General features: G+C 51.3%; 1 protein-coding gene across 12 annotated transcripts in view; it reads right to left on the reverse strand.

Annotated features, from left to right (window-relative positions):
• Positions 1–15,817, reverse strand: part of ATP2B2 (ATPase plasma membrane Ca2+ transporting 2) — a 367,475-nt gene continuing 351,658 nt past the window's right edge. For 6 of the 12 annotated variants that reach the window (XM_036332171.1, XM_036332173.1, XM_036332172.1 and 3 more), the window contains 3 exons: positions 15,674–15,781; positions 13,551–13,733; positions 4,662–4,973 (listed from right to left, as the gene is read on the reverse strand). In XM_036332171.1, coding sequence (XP_036188064.1) covers positions 4,662–4,973; positions 13,551–13,733; positions 15,674–15,781 — 603 coding nt within the window. Of the gene's footprint in view, positions 4,974–7,982; positions 8,038–12,201; positions 12,378–13,550; positions 13,734–15,673; positions 15,782–15,817 lie in introns of all 12 variants that reach the window. The other 6 variants (XM_036332180.1, XM_036332178.1, XM_036332176.1 and 3 more) reach the window with 4 other exon arrangements.

Here is a 15,817-nt window from a genome sequence, read left to right on the forward strand (position 1 = left end):
TGTGTTTCCACGTGTGCATTTATTGTTATTGCTCAGTATAGTGTTGAAAAGGCAGACAAATCCCATTAATTACAAAAAGCACAAGCCAGAGATACAGAGAAATAAAGAGTGTACAATAAGAGCACAGTCACTTCCCAGCCCCGATTGTCCCAGAACCCCCCTACCCAGAGCCTGGGCAGCTTGTGGAAGCTGGAGGCGGCACCATTTCCTCGCTACTCTGTTATAAAATATGTGCACACAAGAGTTAGCAAAGTGTGGCGACCCCCGAGAGGAAAGGTTCGGAGGGGAAGCACCACAGGCATTACAAAACAGACTTAGGGGGCTGAGAAGGGCAGCCTCAGATATCTTATTTTCAGCAGAAGGGCGATGGCTGATACTCAGGACCTAGGATCCCCCTCTCCCCACTTGGGCAAATAGGATCTCTACATCAAAACCAGGAGAGCTTGGTTTGGAACTTGGGAAGGACCTAGGGATTTCTGCTGTTGTCTGATTTAGGTCTTGGTTCTGGAAGACCCAAAAGCCTTCAAGAAATGCACCCCCCCCCCCCCCGCCCAGATCTTCTAATGGTGGAGTCTTGGACACTATGGAGAGAGTTTTGGATGGGAGGCATGTCACAGTGAGCCCAGCTGACAGCCTCCTGTAAGTAGAACAACAACAGTAGGGGGAGTCAGGGTGGTGAGAAGGTCCAGACAAGAAATTGCTGCACCCCAAAGGACGTATCAAACAACCACTGGAAACTTTGAATAAAGAGCAAAAAAGCAGTTGAGGAAAGGGAGGCAGGAATAAACATTTCTCCAGGAGGAGAATTAGACAACCAAGTGGGTGACTCTTTGGGTCCCAAACTGGGATTGGGGGTGGGGGGGGGGCGTTGGTGGCCTCTCCTAATGACACCCTGGCCGAGGGAGCAAGTGGGAGTATGAAATGAATGTTGGGCTTCCCTCAAGATTCAGGATGCCCCTTCTGTTTCTCCTCACAGGACACTCTATTTAGAGACCCCGAGTGGACAGTACTTACAATGGCAGGAAGATGTTTACACACAGAATGACAGGGCCCAGTATTTGAGGTGGGCGGAGGACTTGCAAAATTTTAGTTTACTGGGAAGAACAGATGTGAGAGAATAGTCAGGAAATTTTGTTAAGAGTGAAGAGTACTTATCCTACCACATGATAAAACATTATAACATATCCTACCATATAATAACACATTATATAAAGTGACAATAATTAAAGTTATGTGGCTGGTGCCAGATGAGACACCCAGAAAGGGAATAGAAGGTAAATTCAGAAATAGACCCACATCTATCTCTGCTATCAGCAGATAGCAGTATGATAAAGGTGACATTTCAACATGGTTGGGGAAAAGAGGGGCTGTTCACTGACTGGGATACCCAGGATAAGACAGGTCCAGAGTCCTGGCACCATTGCAGTCACTGCCATTGGTCTGGTCTCAGAAGTAGGACAACCTCCCTCTTGCCAACTCTATGCTCTGGTTGGGACAAGGGGCCCAGGGGCCATGGTGAAGGGGCCAGTCAAGGCTGCTTCTGAGTCAGGGAAAGGGCTGCCCAAATTGCGGGAAGGAAACCCCTCGGTTTCCGCCCTGCCTGCCTCCAAAGGCGGGTGACTCTACAGCCCCAGGGGTCACTGGATGGGCCCTCTGCTCCTCCCTCAGCTGTGGGGAGAGACAACTTGGTGAGCTTAGACCTAGAACTGAGTCTCCTCCTGGAGCCCTTGTCCGGAGGACAGAAAGGAAGCTAAGTGGACGGTGCAGTTATAGAAAGAAGTATTAGTTACAGGATATATATTTACTAGATTCTGTTTGATTTTTTTTTTGCCTTTTTTTTTTTTTTTTTTTTAAACCACACACATTTCAGAACCACAGTGCGGGAGTAAGAAGAGTCAGCAATTGAAAGCATTGCATAGTATTAAATGAACAGAGACGGTGAGTTCTTTATTTACAATTATTGTCTAGATAAAAAAATTCATAAAAACAGATGAATGGTCATAAATTATTTACCCCCTAATGGGGTGAACTGCCAAACGTACCCCATGCTGCTAGATATAGGACACAGAGTGCAAGCTTTATGTACTACAGTGAGTTTTGACAAACCCAGTCATTTCCTGTGTGTGTGTATGTGTGTGCAAGCGTCAGAGGGAGGGTGTGTGCGTGTGTGCGTGTGCGTGAGCATCCATCATTCCTGACAAGAAAAGACCAACCCTAACGCGGGGCATTCTCGGTAGCTCCCGTGGCTCCCCGTTCCCCCAGCTATGATCCACTCGGAAACCCCTTCTGTTTCCCTTGCATCCTGGCCCCAAGTAAATAGGGAGCGTGGTGTGCAAGGGCAGCTTTCCCAGGGCCATGGGATGAGGTCAGGGGCACAGGATTGGAACCAAGAAGTGGGGAGATGGAAAACCTTGAGAAAGGAAACTACAAAACCCCCATGTTCCAAGGCTGCCCAACATTCTGCATGTGCAGGGCTTTCCTTTCTCGGCAGGCTGGCTTTTGGTGGTGTTGGTATTGGAATCCAATAAGCCTACTGAGGGCTGGTCACCCCTTTGGGGATGCAGTTTCCTCTGCTGGGTAGGTTCAGAGATATTCCTTCTCGACATTCAGCATTCAGGCGATGCTCCTGCGCAAAGAAGGTCCTCCTTCCAGGAAGATTTCGCCAGGTGGGATGGGCTGACTTGGGGTCCCACACCCTCAGGTTTCTCCAGATGTAGGCCCTCCCAGCTGACTATGGCTCTTTTCCCGCGTGGCTCTCATCTTGTGTGTGGAAGAATTCTCTGGGCCTGGAGAAGGGAAGGGGCCGGGGTGATGCAGAGCAACTGTGGGAAGGGTCCTTATGAGGAATGAATTTCACAAGCGAGGCGGGACGTGTTTGGTTTTCCTTAAAGCATGGGACGTCATCGATCATGGTATTCAAAATGTCTTTTGCACTGTACAAGTTTATGGAAAAAGATCGTATGCTGAAAAGTCTCAAAGCAAACTTTGTATTAAATACAAAAGTTCTTTTATGAAAAAAGCTGATACCCACAAAGTGCTTAGCAGTTAGGAGGCTGACATACAATTAATTGAGCTCTTATTACGTGGGATTACTAGTGCTGTAATTGTCTTGAGGGAAAATAACCTCCCCTTCTCACTTGTGATACTGTAGGGTTTCAGAATGGCTTTCTGTCGGGAAAGCGACTTGCTGTTAAAAGGCTACAGTATATATTGCGACTATAGGAAGACAGTTTGGTTTAAAAATCACACTGAATACATCTCAATATACACATCATAAGGTTTGTTCGGATCTAAATAGTGCAGAGAAAAAGGCTATTCTTCTTCAAAAATAAAAATAAAAGCAGCAAGCCATAATGATCCTCATCCAATACACCAACAGCTTAAATGCTGCAATTAATAAGGGAATAAACCTCTAAATCACTAACTAAAAAAAAAAAAAATCAACACAATAGCATTTATAATATTGCAACACTACCTCAATCTCTAAACGGACAGCGCCAAAGAGAACCCCTTTGCGAAATGCTCTTTGTAAACCCAAGCGAGTTTCATTGAGAGAAAAGTCTTCAACAAAATGCTTTACTCCCGTCATCCTTGGGCCGGGATGACCCTTAGCACTCCAAGCCCACGAAGCCTTCTCTCTCCTCTCCCTTTGTCTACGGAGCATGGTGTTAAAGCCCTCAGGATGGACACTTGGTAACTTTTGGCTTCTGCCTGAGCCTCCTGTGGTAGTGACATTATTGAACGGAAATAGCAGGCAAAAATCAGAGCATGGCTATCGTAAAACATCAAGGATGCAATCCAGGGAAGTGTCTGTTGAGCTGAGCTGTTTTTATAGCATCTCAGCCACCAGTGTTCTTAAACCATACAAATAGCCAAAGACATTATCTACAGGTTTGTAAACAAATTACATTCTTCTTTTAGAACATAAATAAGTTAAAATAGAGCAATTTAAGCAGAAACAAGGCAACATGCCGGCAAAGAAACTTTATATATCCATGTATATATATTTATATATATATATATATATCTACCTATCTATATGGACGTATACAGTCTTGAGTAAGTATACGTTGATATAGATATAAATAAATGGATATAACCTTGTGAGTGTCTATGAAGTTCTTCGGTTCCATTGGTGCAAATCTACTAGGCGAGTTAAGCTCTGCAATGTCAAAAAGTTGTTAAATTAACCTATACAACTGAGACCATGCTTTGCAAGCATTTCAAAAATTCACAGACCAGTAGATTGGATAAATAGTCTCAGAAAATAGTCTGTTTGCAGTTCCCGCCTAAGAAAACAAACAAAAACCCTCCCTAGCCCCCCAAAACCAAACAAGCGGAGGACTGGAAGTGTACAGTACATTCATGCAGGGGACATGGCGGCTGGGCGGGCGCATGGCTGGTCCATGTGTGGGCAGGAGCCAGGAAGGGCTTGTTCTGGGAAAATCGCTCACTCCCTTTAGCCCAGGAGGAGACCCTGCCCCTTGCCTCAAAGTGAGAAAGAGTTCAAACAGCATCACAGCCAGAAAAAGGGTCTGTTGGGTGGAAACGTTGGTTTTCTCTCCAGTATTTGGTTTCCTGTTGTTGCTCGTTGCTGCTTGAGTGAGTTGGGTGTCTGGATGGGTGGGTGCCCGGGAGGTGGGTGGCGGTGGGGTCCTCAGCTAAAGCGACGTCTCCAGGCTGTGGATGGGGCTCCCTGGACTTGAAGAGGTAGCTGATTTGCTTGTGTCGGTCGTCAGGTTGATCCCGCTGTCGATGGCGCTGTTGTTCTTGTTGAGCGATGACGGCGGGCTCGAGTTCTGCTTGAGCGCGGCATCGTCTTCCAGGTCGGTGTCATCGATGAGGGGGATGTGGGGCTGTGAATCTTCGATCCGGAATTCAGGATGAGCCATGAAATTATGGATGGAGGTTCGAGATTCAGGCTTTTCTAGACCTTCATAGAGAGAGCTACGGAACGCCTTCACGACGCGGATCTGCAAGGGAAGAGTAGGGGTGAGAAGCAGTGCCCTGGTGTGTGTGTGTGTGTGTGTGTGTGCGTGCTCTGGGGGGCTTGGAGGAGGGGCAGGTGGGAGAGGGGTCAGGGCATAGAAAGTGGGTGGAGTCCATAGTCTCGGAGTGTTATGAGCATGGGCAGGAGAGGGAAGATTGGAAGCGGGGCTCAGGTTATATGCATCCATGAGGTTTTTAGCATTGCTTTGGTTTTGGTCAAAACGACAATATTAGGATAGGAGAAATCAAGCCCCATCAAAGAGATGATGGGAAACTGGTCAGAGGAAGCATGGTCCACTCTGGCGGGCACCCAGACCTAGGGAGAGACTGAGCCTTGTTAACTTTAAAGCAGGTTCGACCATGCAGAAGGGTGATGGGGCCAGGTGGGAACAGAATAGGAAGGAGGAAAAGCTATTTTTTAAAAAAGTAATCTTAAAAAAAACACCCCACACGCAGTTAAGAAACCATACCACATGGAACAGATAACATGTCACAAACAGAAAAGGAACAGAAAGGAGAGACAGATGGATACACCGGGATGAGAGAAGTCACACGAGGGCCAAACAGAGAACAGGAACGTCAAAACGAAGGCAGCAAAGCAAACCAAAGCCAACCCAGGGCTTTCTGGGGTGCAGAGCAGAGGCAGCCAGAAAGCACGAAGGAGCCGGCGGACGGGCGACATTCGGGAGGGGAGCATGCCACGGTGGGGGTCAGGAACCACACGGCACACGCAGACAGACACACGCTACACTTGGAAGCCTGGACAATGTGAACGGAGGTCGTTTGTACCCAACGTTTCTTTCCTTCATGCATTTGGGAGGTAAACACTCGAGTATTGACTCAAAGCCCTGGCCAGCCATTGTAGTTGGCTTATTTCCTGGGGTATTTGATTTTTTATTTGTGCCTTGAAAACACAAAACCAAAAAATGAGGCCAGAATCAGAGGGTCAATCCCCGCCCTGGGTGGGGCTCTAAGGGAGTGTGGAACTGAACTCAAAATAGCAAGTTCTTTCATTTTCTGTGTCTCAGTTGGAACCTGTGGTTCTCTGAAGAATGGAAGGAGGTGGGGCCTTGCATCCACCGGGCTAGTGGGAAGAGCACTGGATCTGGAGTCTGAGTCCTAGCTCTGCCACCTCTGGTGCTTGACAGTGGGTGAGCCATACTCCCTCCCTGGCTAACTTCTATCCTTGCGGGGTGCAGAGAACAGGACCCTCACTTAGAAGAGGGGACCCTCCTCTGGACACCTAGGAGGGGGAGCCATGACTGTTAGCTCAAGGGACTGAGGGGACTTGGGACAAAGTTCTTCCCTCTCTTTTCCCAGCCCGCCTCACAGCAGAGCAGCAGCAAGGGGAGTGCAGTGGGGGCAGCAGCAGTGCCTCCAAGGAGCAGAGCCTCAGCCGAAGTGGCTGTGGTCCTGAGGGCACCCTGCATAGCCTTCCCTGCAGAGCAGCGGCTGCTCCCACACCATAGGCCTGTGGGGGGCAGAGGACTGGACGAGTAAACCCAGGGCCAGCTCGGTGGTGGGGCAAGGTGGGGGAAAGCCTGTCCATGGAAATGAGTTCTCTTGATGACTGTGGCTGATGGTTTCAAGTGTCACAGCTCAGGGTTTATTTTGCTATTTCATAGGGGAGTCTTTCTAAAGCACATCATATGCTCCTCTGCCGTTTTATTTAGTGTACACAGAGAAGAAGTGGACTTTGCCAAGAATCTTTTGATCTTGTGTAAGATCCTACAGGGTTTTTTTTTTTTTTTTTTTTTTTTTAAAGTTCTAGAAATGAAAGAAGAAGAAACAAAATAGGAAGAAAAAAAAAAGTTCTTCTTTGCCCGGCCGGAGTGGCTTAGTGGTTGAGTGTCAACCTATGAACCAGGAGGTCATGGTTCAATTCCCGGTCAGGGCACATGTCCAGGTTGTGGGCTCGATTCCCAGTGTGGGGCGTGCAGGAGGCAGCCAATCAATGATTTGCTCTTATTATTGATGATTCGATCTCTCTCTCCCTCTCCTTCCCTCTCTGAAATCAATAAAAGTATATATTTTTTAAAAGTTCTTTGATGTCAGTCATTACTCACTAGTTCTGATTTTTCCTTGTCTTCTCAAAAAAAGCATCTCAGTCGATCCGGATATATTCTATGTGCTGTTGGCTGGGGACTCCAGGGAACCCTGTCCACTGCTTTAAATAGGAGGCCTCAGGTGCCGAGTGAGAGCCAGCCAGGCGTGGTGCATTAGTGCTGGTGCTCTATGATGGCTGTTTGGCTGCCCTGAGATTTCTTTCTCCCTGGACTCCATATTTGTGGCTCTGTAGAGATTATTAATATTCTGATGTCCTGATAAGTAGTGGGCCATTACACCCTTGATTAAGTGCAAACAACAAAAAAGGTGTGGCAGGCCTCAGTTTTCTGATCTGTAAAATGGGAATACTAATGATCATAGTAGCTGCCCAGCCTAGTGCCCAGAATGTTCTGAGGCTCTGAACTGTAATAAGATTCCAGCCGGAGCACCTGGTGGAGGAGGAGGGATGGTTGCAGGACCCTGTCATGTGACTGACAACGCAGAGGGGACGACACACAATGAGATGCAGGCCCCTCGCCCTCCCCCTGGCATGGAGACAACAAAAAGAATGAACTGCTCTGGACAAGACTGTGGGGACAAGACTTTTTGGGACACCCCGCCACGGCCATCTCAAGTCTCCACTTCGGTTCTCTCCACGGCTGAAATGGAAAAAAAATATGGGAAGAAAAAAAAGCTCTTCCATCTCCCCTTCCTGCCTACCCTGAAGATGGGGTTTTGTGATATGAGCCGCATGGGGCGTGGGGGAGGGGAGAGGTTTCAGGCATTTTGGTTTCATCAGCACAAAGGGAGCAGGAGGGCTCTGAGGAAATGCAGAGGCCCTGGTCTGGGATGGTTCGACATACTCGAATGTTTACCCGGCTTCAAGGAAGCCAAGAGTCTGGGATTGATTCACATTCATTTCAGGCTCAAGGTTAAAGACTCACAACCTCTTTTAATTTCACTCTCTCTTGCTGAACTCTGTGTCCAGGGTTCTCTAGCCCTCTAGGGAAACAAACACATGGAATATTCAGAAAGCAGAGAGGTCTAGGGTCCCCCCGTCCCAGAAGCAAGCCATTTTTCTCGTCAACCCAAGACTGCACTAAACTAGTTACCAACATGCTAACGAGAGGTCCAGCTTCCTTTCCTTTCCTACATCCCTCCCCCTAAGAGATGCACATTCCTTGCCCTCGCAGTCCTCAGAACCCGGAGTCTGGAGGGGGAGTGGGGAAGTGGGAGCAGGAGAGGCCCTGTCTAGCGGGGGCAGCGTCCAGAGCGAGTGGCTGGTCGGGGTAGGCGTCTGAGGTTCGCGGCCTGGGCTGGTTTGAAGAAGCAGGACTTTCACTGATGAACACGGAGCCTGCTACAAACGTGCTGCGTACAAAGGTGGCTCGAGATGGGTTAGGGATTTGAGGGGAATGAGGCAGTGGGGTCATGCAACTTGGCCTTGGATGGAAGAGCTGGATGCTGGTTTGTCCTTGATCACCAGTGGGAAGGCACCCTTCTCCCGTCCCTGCCAGGCTGGGGAGAGTCAAGCAGAGAAACAACTCCCCTGGACTCTGGACCCCAAGGATTCGCTCTTTTTGCTGAATGAGGCTCTGGGTGCGGGTACCGGTTCCAGAAAGGAAATCCAACCTCTGTGGGCTCAGGTCTGTGGGCCTGTCTGGGAAGTGCTATGGGGTGGTAGGAAAAAGGAGGGACTTTGCACTCAGACCTCTTGCCACTCACTTGCTATGTGATCTTGGGCAAGTCGGTCCACTTCTCTGAGCCTCAGTGTCTTTTTCAGGTAAATGGATGTATTGGCAGATCCTCCCTCCTCCTATTTCAGTTAGAGGCATATGTGAAGTGAAGGATGTAGGCAACTGCTTGGGAAGGTGTTGAGTGAGGCTCAAGGATAAGTCAGGAGGGTGTGTTATTAAGTTTCTGGGGGTAAAAGCAAACTTGCTTGTGAGTAAGTCAGGAGAAGAAAGCAAGCAAGCAGGCCAGAGTTCCTTCCTGAACATTCCAGATGCCAGTCGGATAGGACTGTCCTGGCACCACATGCATTTGTCTGCCTGGGGCCCTCCATCTCACAGTGGTGCTGGGGGAGGGAGGTGTGTCGTGGGGGGAGCAGGTTCCTCACCCCAATGTCGTGAGTCAGAAGCCAGTCCACGTCTAGAGTGCCCTGCACCTGGCCTGTGTAGCCAGCTCTTGCTAACCCCAGGGCACAGTGGTTTGGCTCCTGTCAGAGCACACAGACCCAGCGTTTTCCATGCAGCATACACATGGCCACCCTCCTCTGCTGGACAACCCCCAGGAAGAAGACCCTGCTGAGAGGAGGCGGGAAGCAGCCACTGATTCATCTCACCCAATCCTACTCCTGGCCACCTGCTGCACCCATCCCCATGGGAAGAAAGCCTTTGGCTTCTGAAGGGACCTTGCCTGGTGTCTAGGGGGCCCTCAGAGACCTTGGAGACCAAAGGATGTGCCATTGTTATAGAAACTATTTCAGCAAAAAGAGGAACTAGGGGATAATTATTTAGAGTTTGCATTGTGACTGCGTTGACCAAAGTGTGTGCACTGAAGCCACAGAGGTTGCGATCCCTTTGGAACCAGTACCCTTGGGCAGGGGGACAGACAGGCTCCTTTTGAGACCATATGTCCAAGAAGGGTCCAAGAATGGACCCAGAATTACAGGCTGGATTCTACAATAGAGGGTAGGAATACAAGATTCTTAAGGAGGTATGATTCCTGGGGCAGAGGCAAGGTGGTGGCTGGGGGACAGAGCCCCTCTGAGGTCTCTTAGAGAATGAAGGGTCAAGGCTTAAAGTCTCCTTTTTTTTAGAGAGAGTGGGAGAGAGAGGGAAAGACAGAGAGAAACATCGATGTGAGAGAAACACGTCGATTGGTTGCCTCCTGCAGGAGCCCAGACCAGGGTCTGGGTGGGGAAGAGCCTGCAACTAAGGTACGTGCCCTTGATCAGAATTGAACCTGGGACCCTTTGGTCTGCAGGCCGAAGCTCTAATCACTGAGCCAAACCGGCTATGGCACAAGCTCCTTTTCAAAGACTGTTCCAAAGTTGGGGTCACCCTGGGATAAAAGGGATCAATCTGGCCTGGAAGAAAATTGGCTTAGAGATAGGAAGTAAGTGCAGGGTGGGCAGAAAAGGGCATGTCTCTGAGGGAGAATTGCTAAGAACTGACTGTCCCAAGACCAGCCTTATTGAATGGCTTTATAAATGACAGAAAAGATGAGAATTCAATTGCTAAGGTTTGAGATGACTGAGCTCTTCCTTTTAGACTGTGAAAGCTAGGAGAAGGGGGACAGACCAAGGGAAGACTTTCAAAGACTGTGAGGCAGGAATGCCAGACAGGCTCTCTTGCGGCCAGTGCAAAGTGCCACACGTCAAGAAGGAGGCTGGACCAAGATGGGACAAAGAACTAAGTGTGCACTCAGAAGCTAGGCTTCTGGCGGTCAGACCCAGCTAGAGGGATGCAGGTGTCAGGGGGAGAGTGGCAGAAACCAGAGGAATGGAGTCTTCCTCAAGTGGCTCTCTAGGCCAGAACACTTCCGGTCACGGAGCAAGGTCAGAGCTAAGCTGGTGCAGAAGTAGGTCAGCTGGGTGAGGGCCTCTCACCAAGGGAAGGGCTCTCTAATGTGAAGGGGAGAGGATGGGACCTCACCACTGGCTCTGGTTTCCTGCCCTGAGAAAGCCTGCCAGTGATTTCCTAGTGATACCTCATGGGAATGTGACTCTGGACACCATCTGCTCAAATAGGTCTGCACTTCACCTTGGCTAGTCTGGCCTCCTCATTACTGTGGTCTGTGCTAGTGAATGAATGAACAAGGAGGGGCTTTCCCACCGTTTCTGCATCCTTCCTGTCATCAGGCATACCTGGCAGGACTGCATCCACTGAAAGGTCATGGGACATCAGCATATGCCTTCAAGAGGCTCTCTGTGGCTCATGCCCCCTGCCAGAGGGCTCAGATGGCGTGGTTCCCACTGAGCACACAAGTGCTCTCCCGTGCAGTGGCTGGGGATGTGTGTTATGGGTGCTCTGTGTTTGGACGGGGGTAGAGGCACCTCATAAAGTATTAAAAGATGTGGTCTGGAGTCTATGCCTCCTCGAAGAAGCCCAAGGGCTGGCTAAGGGAACCATCGTGGCCATCTGAGAAGACCAGAACAGGGCTCCCTTGCAGTTTGGAGACAAGGAAAGGGAGGAAGGTGGTAAACTGAGACTTCTTATTTGCTCTAGGACCTGAGGACATAGGGGTTCAGAAAGATCTAGACAAGGCCAGAGAAGGGAGAGCCAGGTAAAAAGTGATGGCGTGAGGTGACGAGCTCAGCAGGAGGGAGGTGATGGAGGGGGTCAGAGCCGCAGGCTGTCTCTCAGGTAAGGAAGGCAGGAAGCCGAGGGCTAGACCAGATCCCTCAGGGCCTCCAGCACCACGCGAGACCTGAAGCTTGGCCCACTGTTTTCTACTTGAGGTCAAGCTGAATGGTGAGGAGCCTTGTCCCTTCTAGGAAGGCATCAGATCTTGAGCATGCAGGGAAAGTGGTATAAGGCAGCTGATGCTTTTAGGTGTGCAAGGAGAGAGGGCAGAGGGTTCCAAACCACTGGGCTGGGATCTCCTGGGACCCCAGACGGACTATGACCTCTGACCTACAGTGACCGCTCCCTTGGCTGGACCCCACTGTGACTGACTGTGACCCCTGAGGGCCTTGGCCCACGGTAACCCTTTGCCTGACTGACTGGAGACTATTTCCTGGCCAACTCTCACCCTTGCCCTTGGGAGCCAGGCTTTTTGTCACTGATATGACCTTCAACTAATGGGGACACCTTGTGTCCCCTGGCTGACTGCTCCCCCTTGGCGGCTGCGACCTTGTGGTGCAGTGGGACATTTAATTACCGAAACCTTCCTGGCCGATGATGATCTTTTGACTGATCCAGACTTTTTGACCACTTGTGACCCTCACGACACCTTGACTGACTGGTTGTAACCCCTGACTCTGACCCCAGCTGACTCTGGCCCACCAAGAGACTGCCCCCCATCACTGACCAACTGTGGCCCTCAGCCCCTGGGCCTAACCATGACTGGCTGCCCCCCATGTCCTTGGTGCCCCGGCCCCTGCCCGCCTGCCCGCCCGGCGCTAGCGTCGGTGGTGCCCGAGGCGGTAAGGATTCACACTCACGCCCAGCTGCAGCAGGAGGAAGGCTGGTCGGAGAGGAAAGAGCATTGGACAACGACACGTGACTAGGGCTAGAGAGATTGGCTACGTCCTGGCTCTGGCTGGTGACGGAGGACTGTCTCCGCAGGGCCCCCTGGAAGGAGGCCCCGCTCTTGAATGTATTGACTACTTCAATCTGCAACGGAGGAGAGAACGAGACGAGTTGCGAGAAGAACGAGCACAACAGCTACACGACTGACAGGCGCAATGCCACGAGAACAGCCGCAGCCACGGCAACAATGACGACGTCACTGAAATCAAAACAGAAAGTACCAGACACACGCCAAGGCTCTGAAAGATGCCTGCTCGGTTCCGGCCCATCTGCAGGCCCAGGGTCCTAGGGAGGACCCCAGAGCCCGGCCTTGGCTCTGCTCCAGGGGCTCAGGGGCCAGTGGGCTGGGCTGGGGGTGATTAAACATGGTGTTTGGAAGCAAGAGGGGTGCTTAGTGCCACTTGGGGCCAGGGGTGGAGCCTGAGTGGTAGGGTGGGGGCTCTGGGTGGGGGCCATGAACTTGCCAGATGCAGCAGCTCTCCCAGGTGGTCTGGGTAAGAGACCGACCCTCTCTTAGTTACATAGGCTGTGAAAGCATGATGTGAACTATAACCCCAACCCAGGCAGAGGGGCTGGCTCCTGTGAGAGGCTGTGGTGTGTCGGGGGAGGGCTGCACACTGTAGCACCTGGCATGTGGCAGCCGTGCAGTCTCTGTGCTGGGGAAGAAACACGTGTGCTCTGCAGGTTTCTTTGGCGTGCATGTGTGTGTCTGTGAGGGAAAACCAAGATTTGCTCCCCAGAGCTGCCTGAGAACTCGGAAACCCAATATGGAGTACGAGGATGTGCGAATGTGCATAAGCCCTGGAGCTCACCGGCCCCTGGCCCCGGGGGCAATTTGGGGCCAACCCTGGCCTGAAGCTGCCATCTTGGCCTCCAGGGGACCAGTCTCCAGCCTTGGGCTGTCCCTCCTGGTAGCTGCCCTGAAGCTCTGATCCCAGTCCCCCCAGCAGCCCTGACTAGAGTCCCTCAGTCCCCTCAGCTCTTGGGTCAACCCCTCCCCTGCTCAGGGGCAACCCCCGACACCCCAGTCCGATCCCTTGCTGGCCGAGAAGGTGATGTGGAATGTTCCTGAGGAGGCCACTGTTTCTTCAGCAGCCACTCGAGAGTGCGTGCGAGGAATGTGGGTGTACAAAAAGCTGGTGAGGTGGTGAGAGCAGGACCCTGACCTCTGGGGCCCCGGGAGGTGGATGGAGCACGTTCACTCCATCACCTGCCTGCCCAGCCAGGTGTGGGCCCAGCCCCGGGAGCCTCCTGTACCTGGGTTTGGATCCGATTCAGGCCTCGGAACCATAGGATCTGGCCCCGCCTCAGCTCTCGCTCGGCGTGGTCTATCTCCTCCACGTCCTCGTTGAGCTCCTCCTCCGGGATCTCCTCCTTCTGCGTGAGCCTGCCCGCCTCCTTGAGGAACTTGAGCCTGCTGGTGGGGATGGTGGCGATGACCTGCAGGGGATGTGGCAAGGTCAGGGCAATGGGGGCTGTCCCTCCTCAGTCAGCCTCCTTCCCTCCCTGCCACCCCCTTCTTGCTCTCCCAATCTCCTGCTTCTCTAACCCAATTACAGGTTCAACTAATTCACTCATCCCAATTCAATCTTTATATCTCCTATTAATTTGCTTTTCAATTCATTCACTCATCCAGAGTCAGGGGGGCATAGTGGAAAATCCTGGCTTCTAGGAGTTGGGCAGATGTGACTTTGAATACACCAGACCTTACTGGTCATGTGACCTTGGGCAAGTCCTGTAACCTCTCTGAGCTCTGGCTTTCCCACCTGTAAAGCCGAAGGCAATTCTCAGGGCTGGAGGGTTAAGCGAGATGGTGTGTCTAAGATGCCATGCACGAGCCTGGAGGGCCCTCAGCTCCTGGGCTCCCTCCTCCTGAGGCCACTGGGTCCCGGGTACCCAACCTGAGCAAGAGGGGCTCAGGGCCTGCATACCCTGGGAGAGCCAATTTGGGGATTCTGGGAATGGTTGCCTTCCTAACAAGGGGAGGCAACGTGAGAAGGGGTAAACCTTCGTTCTTCCTCTTTCTCCAGAGGATTTGTCCACGAGGCTTGAGAGGCAGGCCCTATGGGGGGACCTGAGGTGGCAGAGGTCAGAGGCTCCTTGTAGCCCCTGGAGGGATAGACGGGCTGACCTGGACACAGCCTCAGGGGTTCCCTGGGAGTTTAAGGTGGGCATTGCCTGCTGGCATCGTCCTTAGGCATTAGAAGTCTGCTCACCCAGACACCCTGAGCTCTCTAAGGGGTGGGCCCCAGTGGAGTAAAGATGCCTGGCCCTGAGGGTGCCCAGGGAATGGGGTTGCTGAGTCAAATCTAGTTTGTCAACTCTCCAAAGAAGCCCCGAAGTTTAAAAAAGTTTCTTCTGAATAAAACTAAACTTTCTTCTTTATCTTCTAGTTAATCTCTGCCACAGGCATGTCCCACTCCAGCCTGGGAACAGCTTGGAGGCAAGAACACTGTCTCAGGCCCATTGGCCCCCCCACGCCCCCACACCTGGATGACAGCACCTCAGGGATAAAACCCCTTTGGCCCAGCTCCGGTGCGTCTCATAAACACCACGTCCTGGTCAGGAGCCTTGAGCTGCAAATTGTGAGCACTGTGATGTGTGTGTGTGTGTGTGTGTGTGTGTGTGTGTGTGTGCGCGTGTGTCCCAAGAACATGGGCAACAGTAGGAAAGGGAACTGGTGGGAGGATGTTCTGGGGTCATAGATGAAAGGCCCCCACAGAGCATCCAGCCCAGGGGTGCCCAAAGCCAGGAGGATCTCAGATGCCACAGGCACAGCACTGAGTAGGTCTGCCATGTGGCGGAGTTGCCCTTATGTTCTCTCCGAACATCTGAAGGCGCTTCTCTTTGGTGTGGCTCCAACTACTAATCTCCCATCAGCACCCTCAGTAACACCATTTAACTAATCTCCCTTTTTAACAGCTAGCTGCCTGTAGGCTCTGAGCCTCCGTGGGCCATGGCATCCAGTTAGAGTTTAATACCACTGTTCTCATTACATTATTTTTTTGTTAGCTTCTATTTATGACAAGTGATATTGATTTCCCACTCATATTAGTAATATAAAGTTGTCTTTTGAAATAAATTTCAATGAAAAAAAAGCCTGATACAATTAAAAAAGAAACTATTAAGTAAATAACATGATCAGAGATATATGGCAAAAATCACAGCGATGATACGCAAATGACGTAGGTCCCAGCATTTGGGACCTGGGCCAACTTCCATTGCTCAGATGCCCAGTGGCAGGGAGGGCCTTGTCCTAGGACCACAGAGCAAGTCCCTGGCAGAACTGGGACCCATTCCTGGGGCTCCCGGATTTCCTGGCCAATGCTCTTTCCCTTCTCCCAAAAAGAGGCACTTCCTGTAACCCGCTCAGGACTCACCTGGCCCCAGACGAGCTCTCCTAACCCGATGAATATGCACCACATCCACTGGTCCAGCTGCAGCGGGGAGCAGCTGAACGGCTTCCCCCCAAACTGCACGATCACTATCTGGAGGTCAAAGGGAGCAGAGACAGAGACAGACAG

Source organism: Myotis myotis, unplaced genomic scaffold, assembly GCF_014108235.1.
Source record: "Myotis myotis isolate mMyoMyo1 unplaced genomic scaffold, mMyoMyo1.p scaffold_m19_p_13, whole genome shotgun sequence".
Lineage (NCBI taxonomy): Eukaryota > Metazoa > Chordata > Mammalia > Chiroptera > Vespertilionidae > Myotis > Myotis myotis.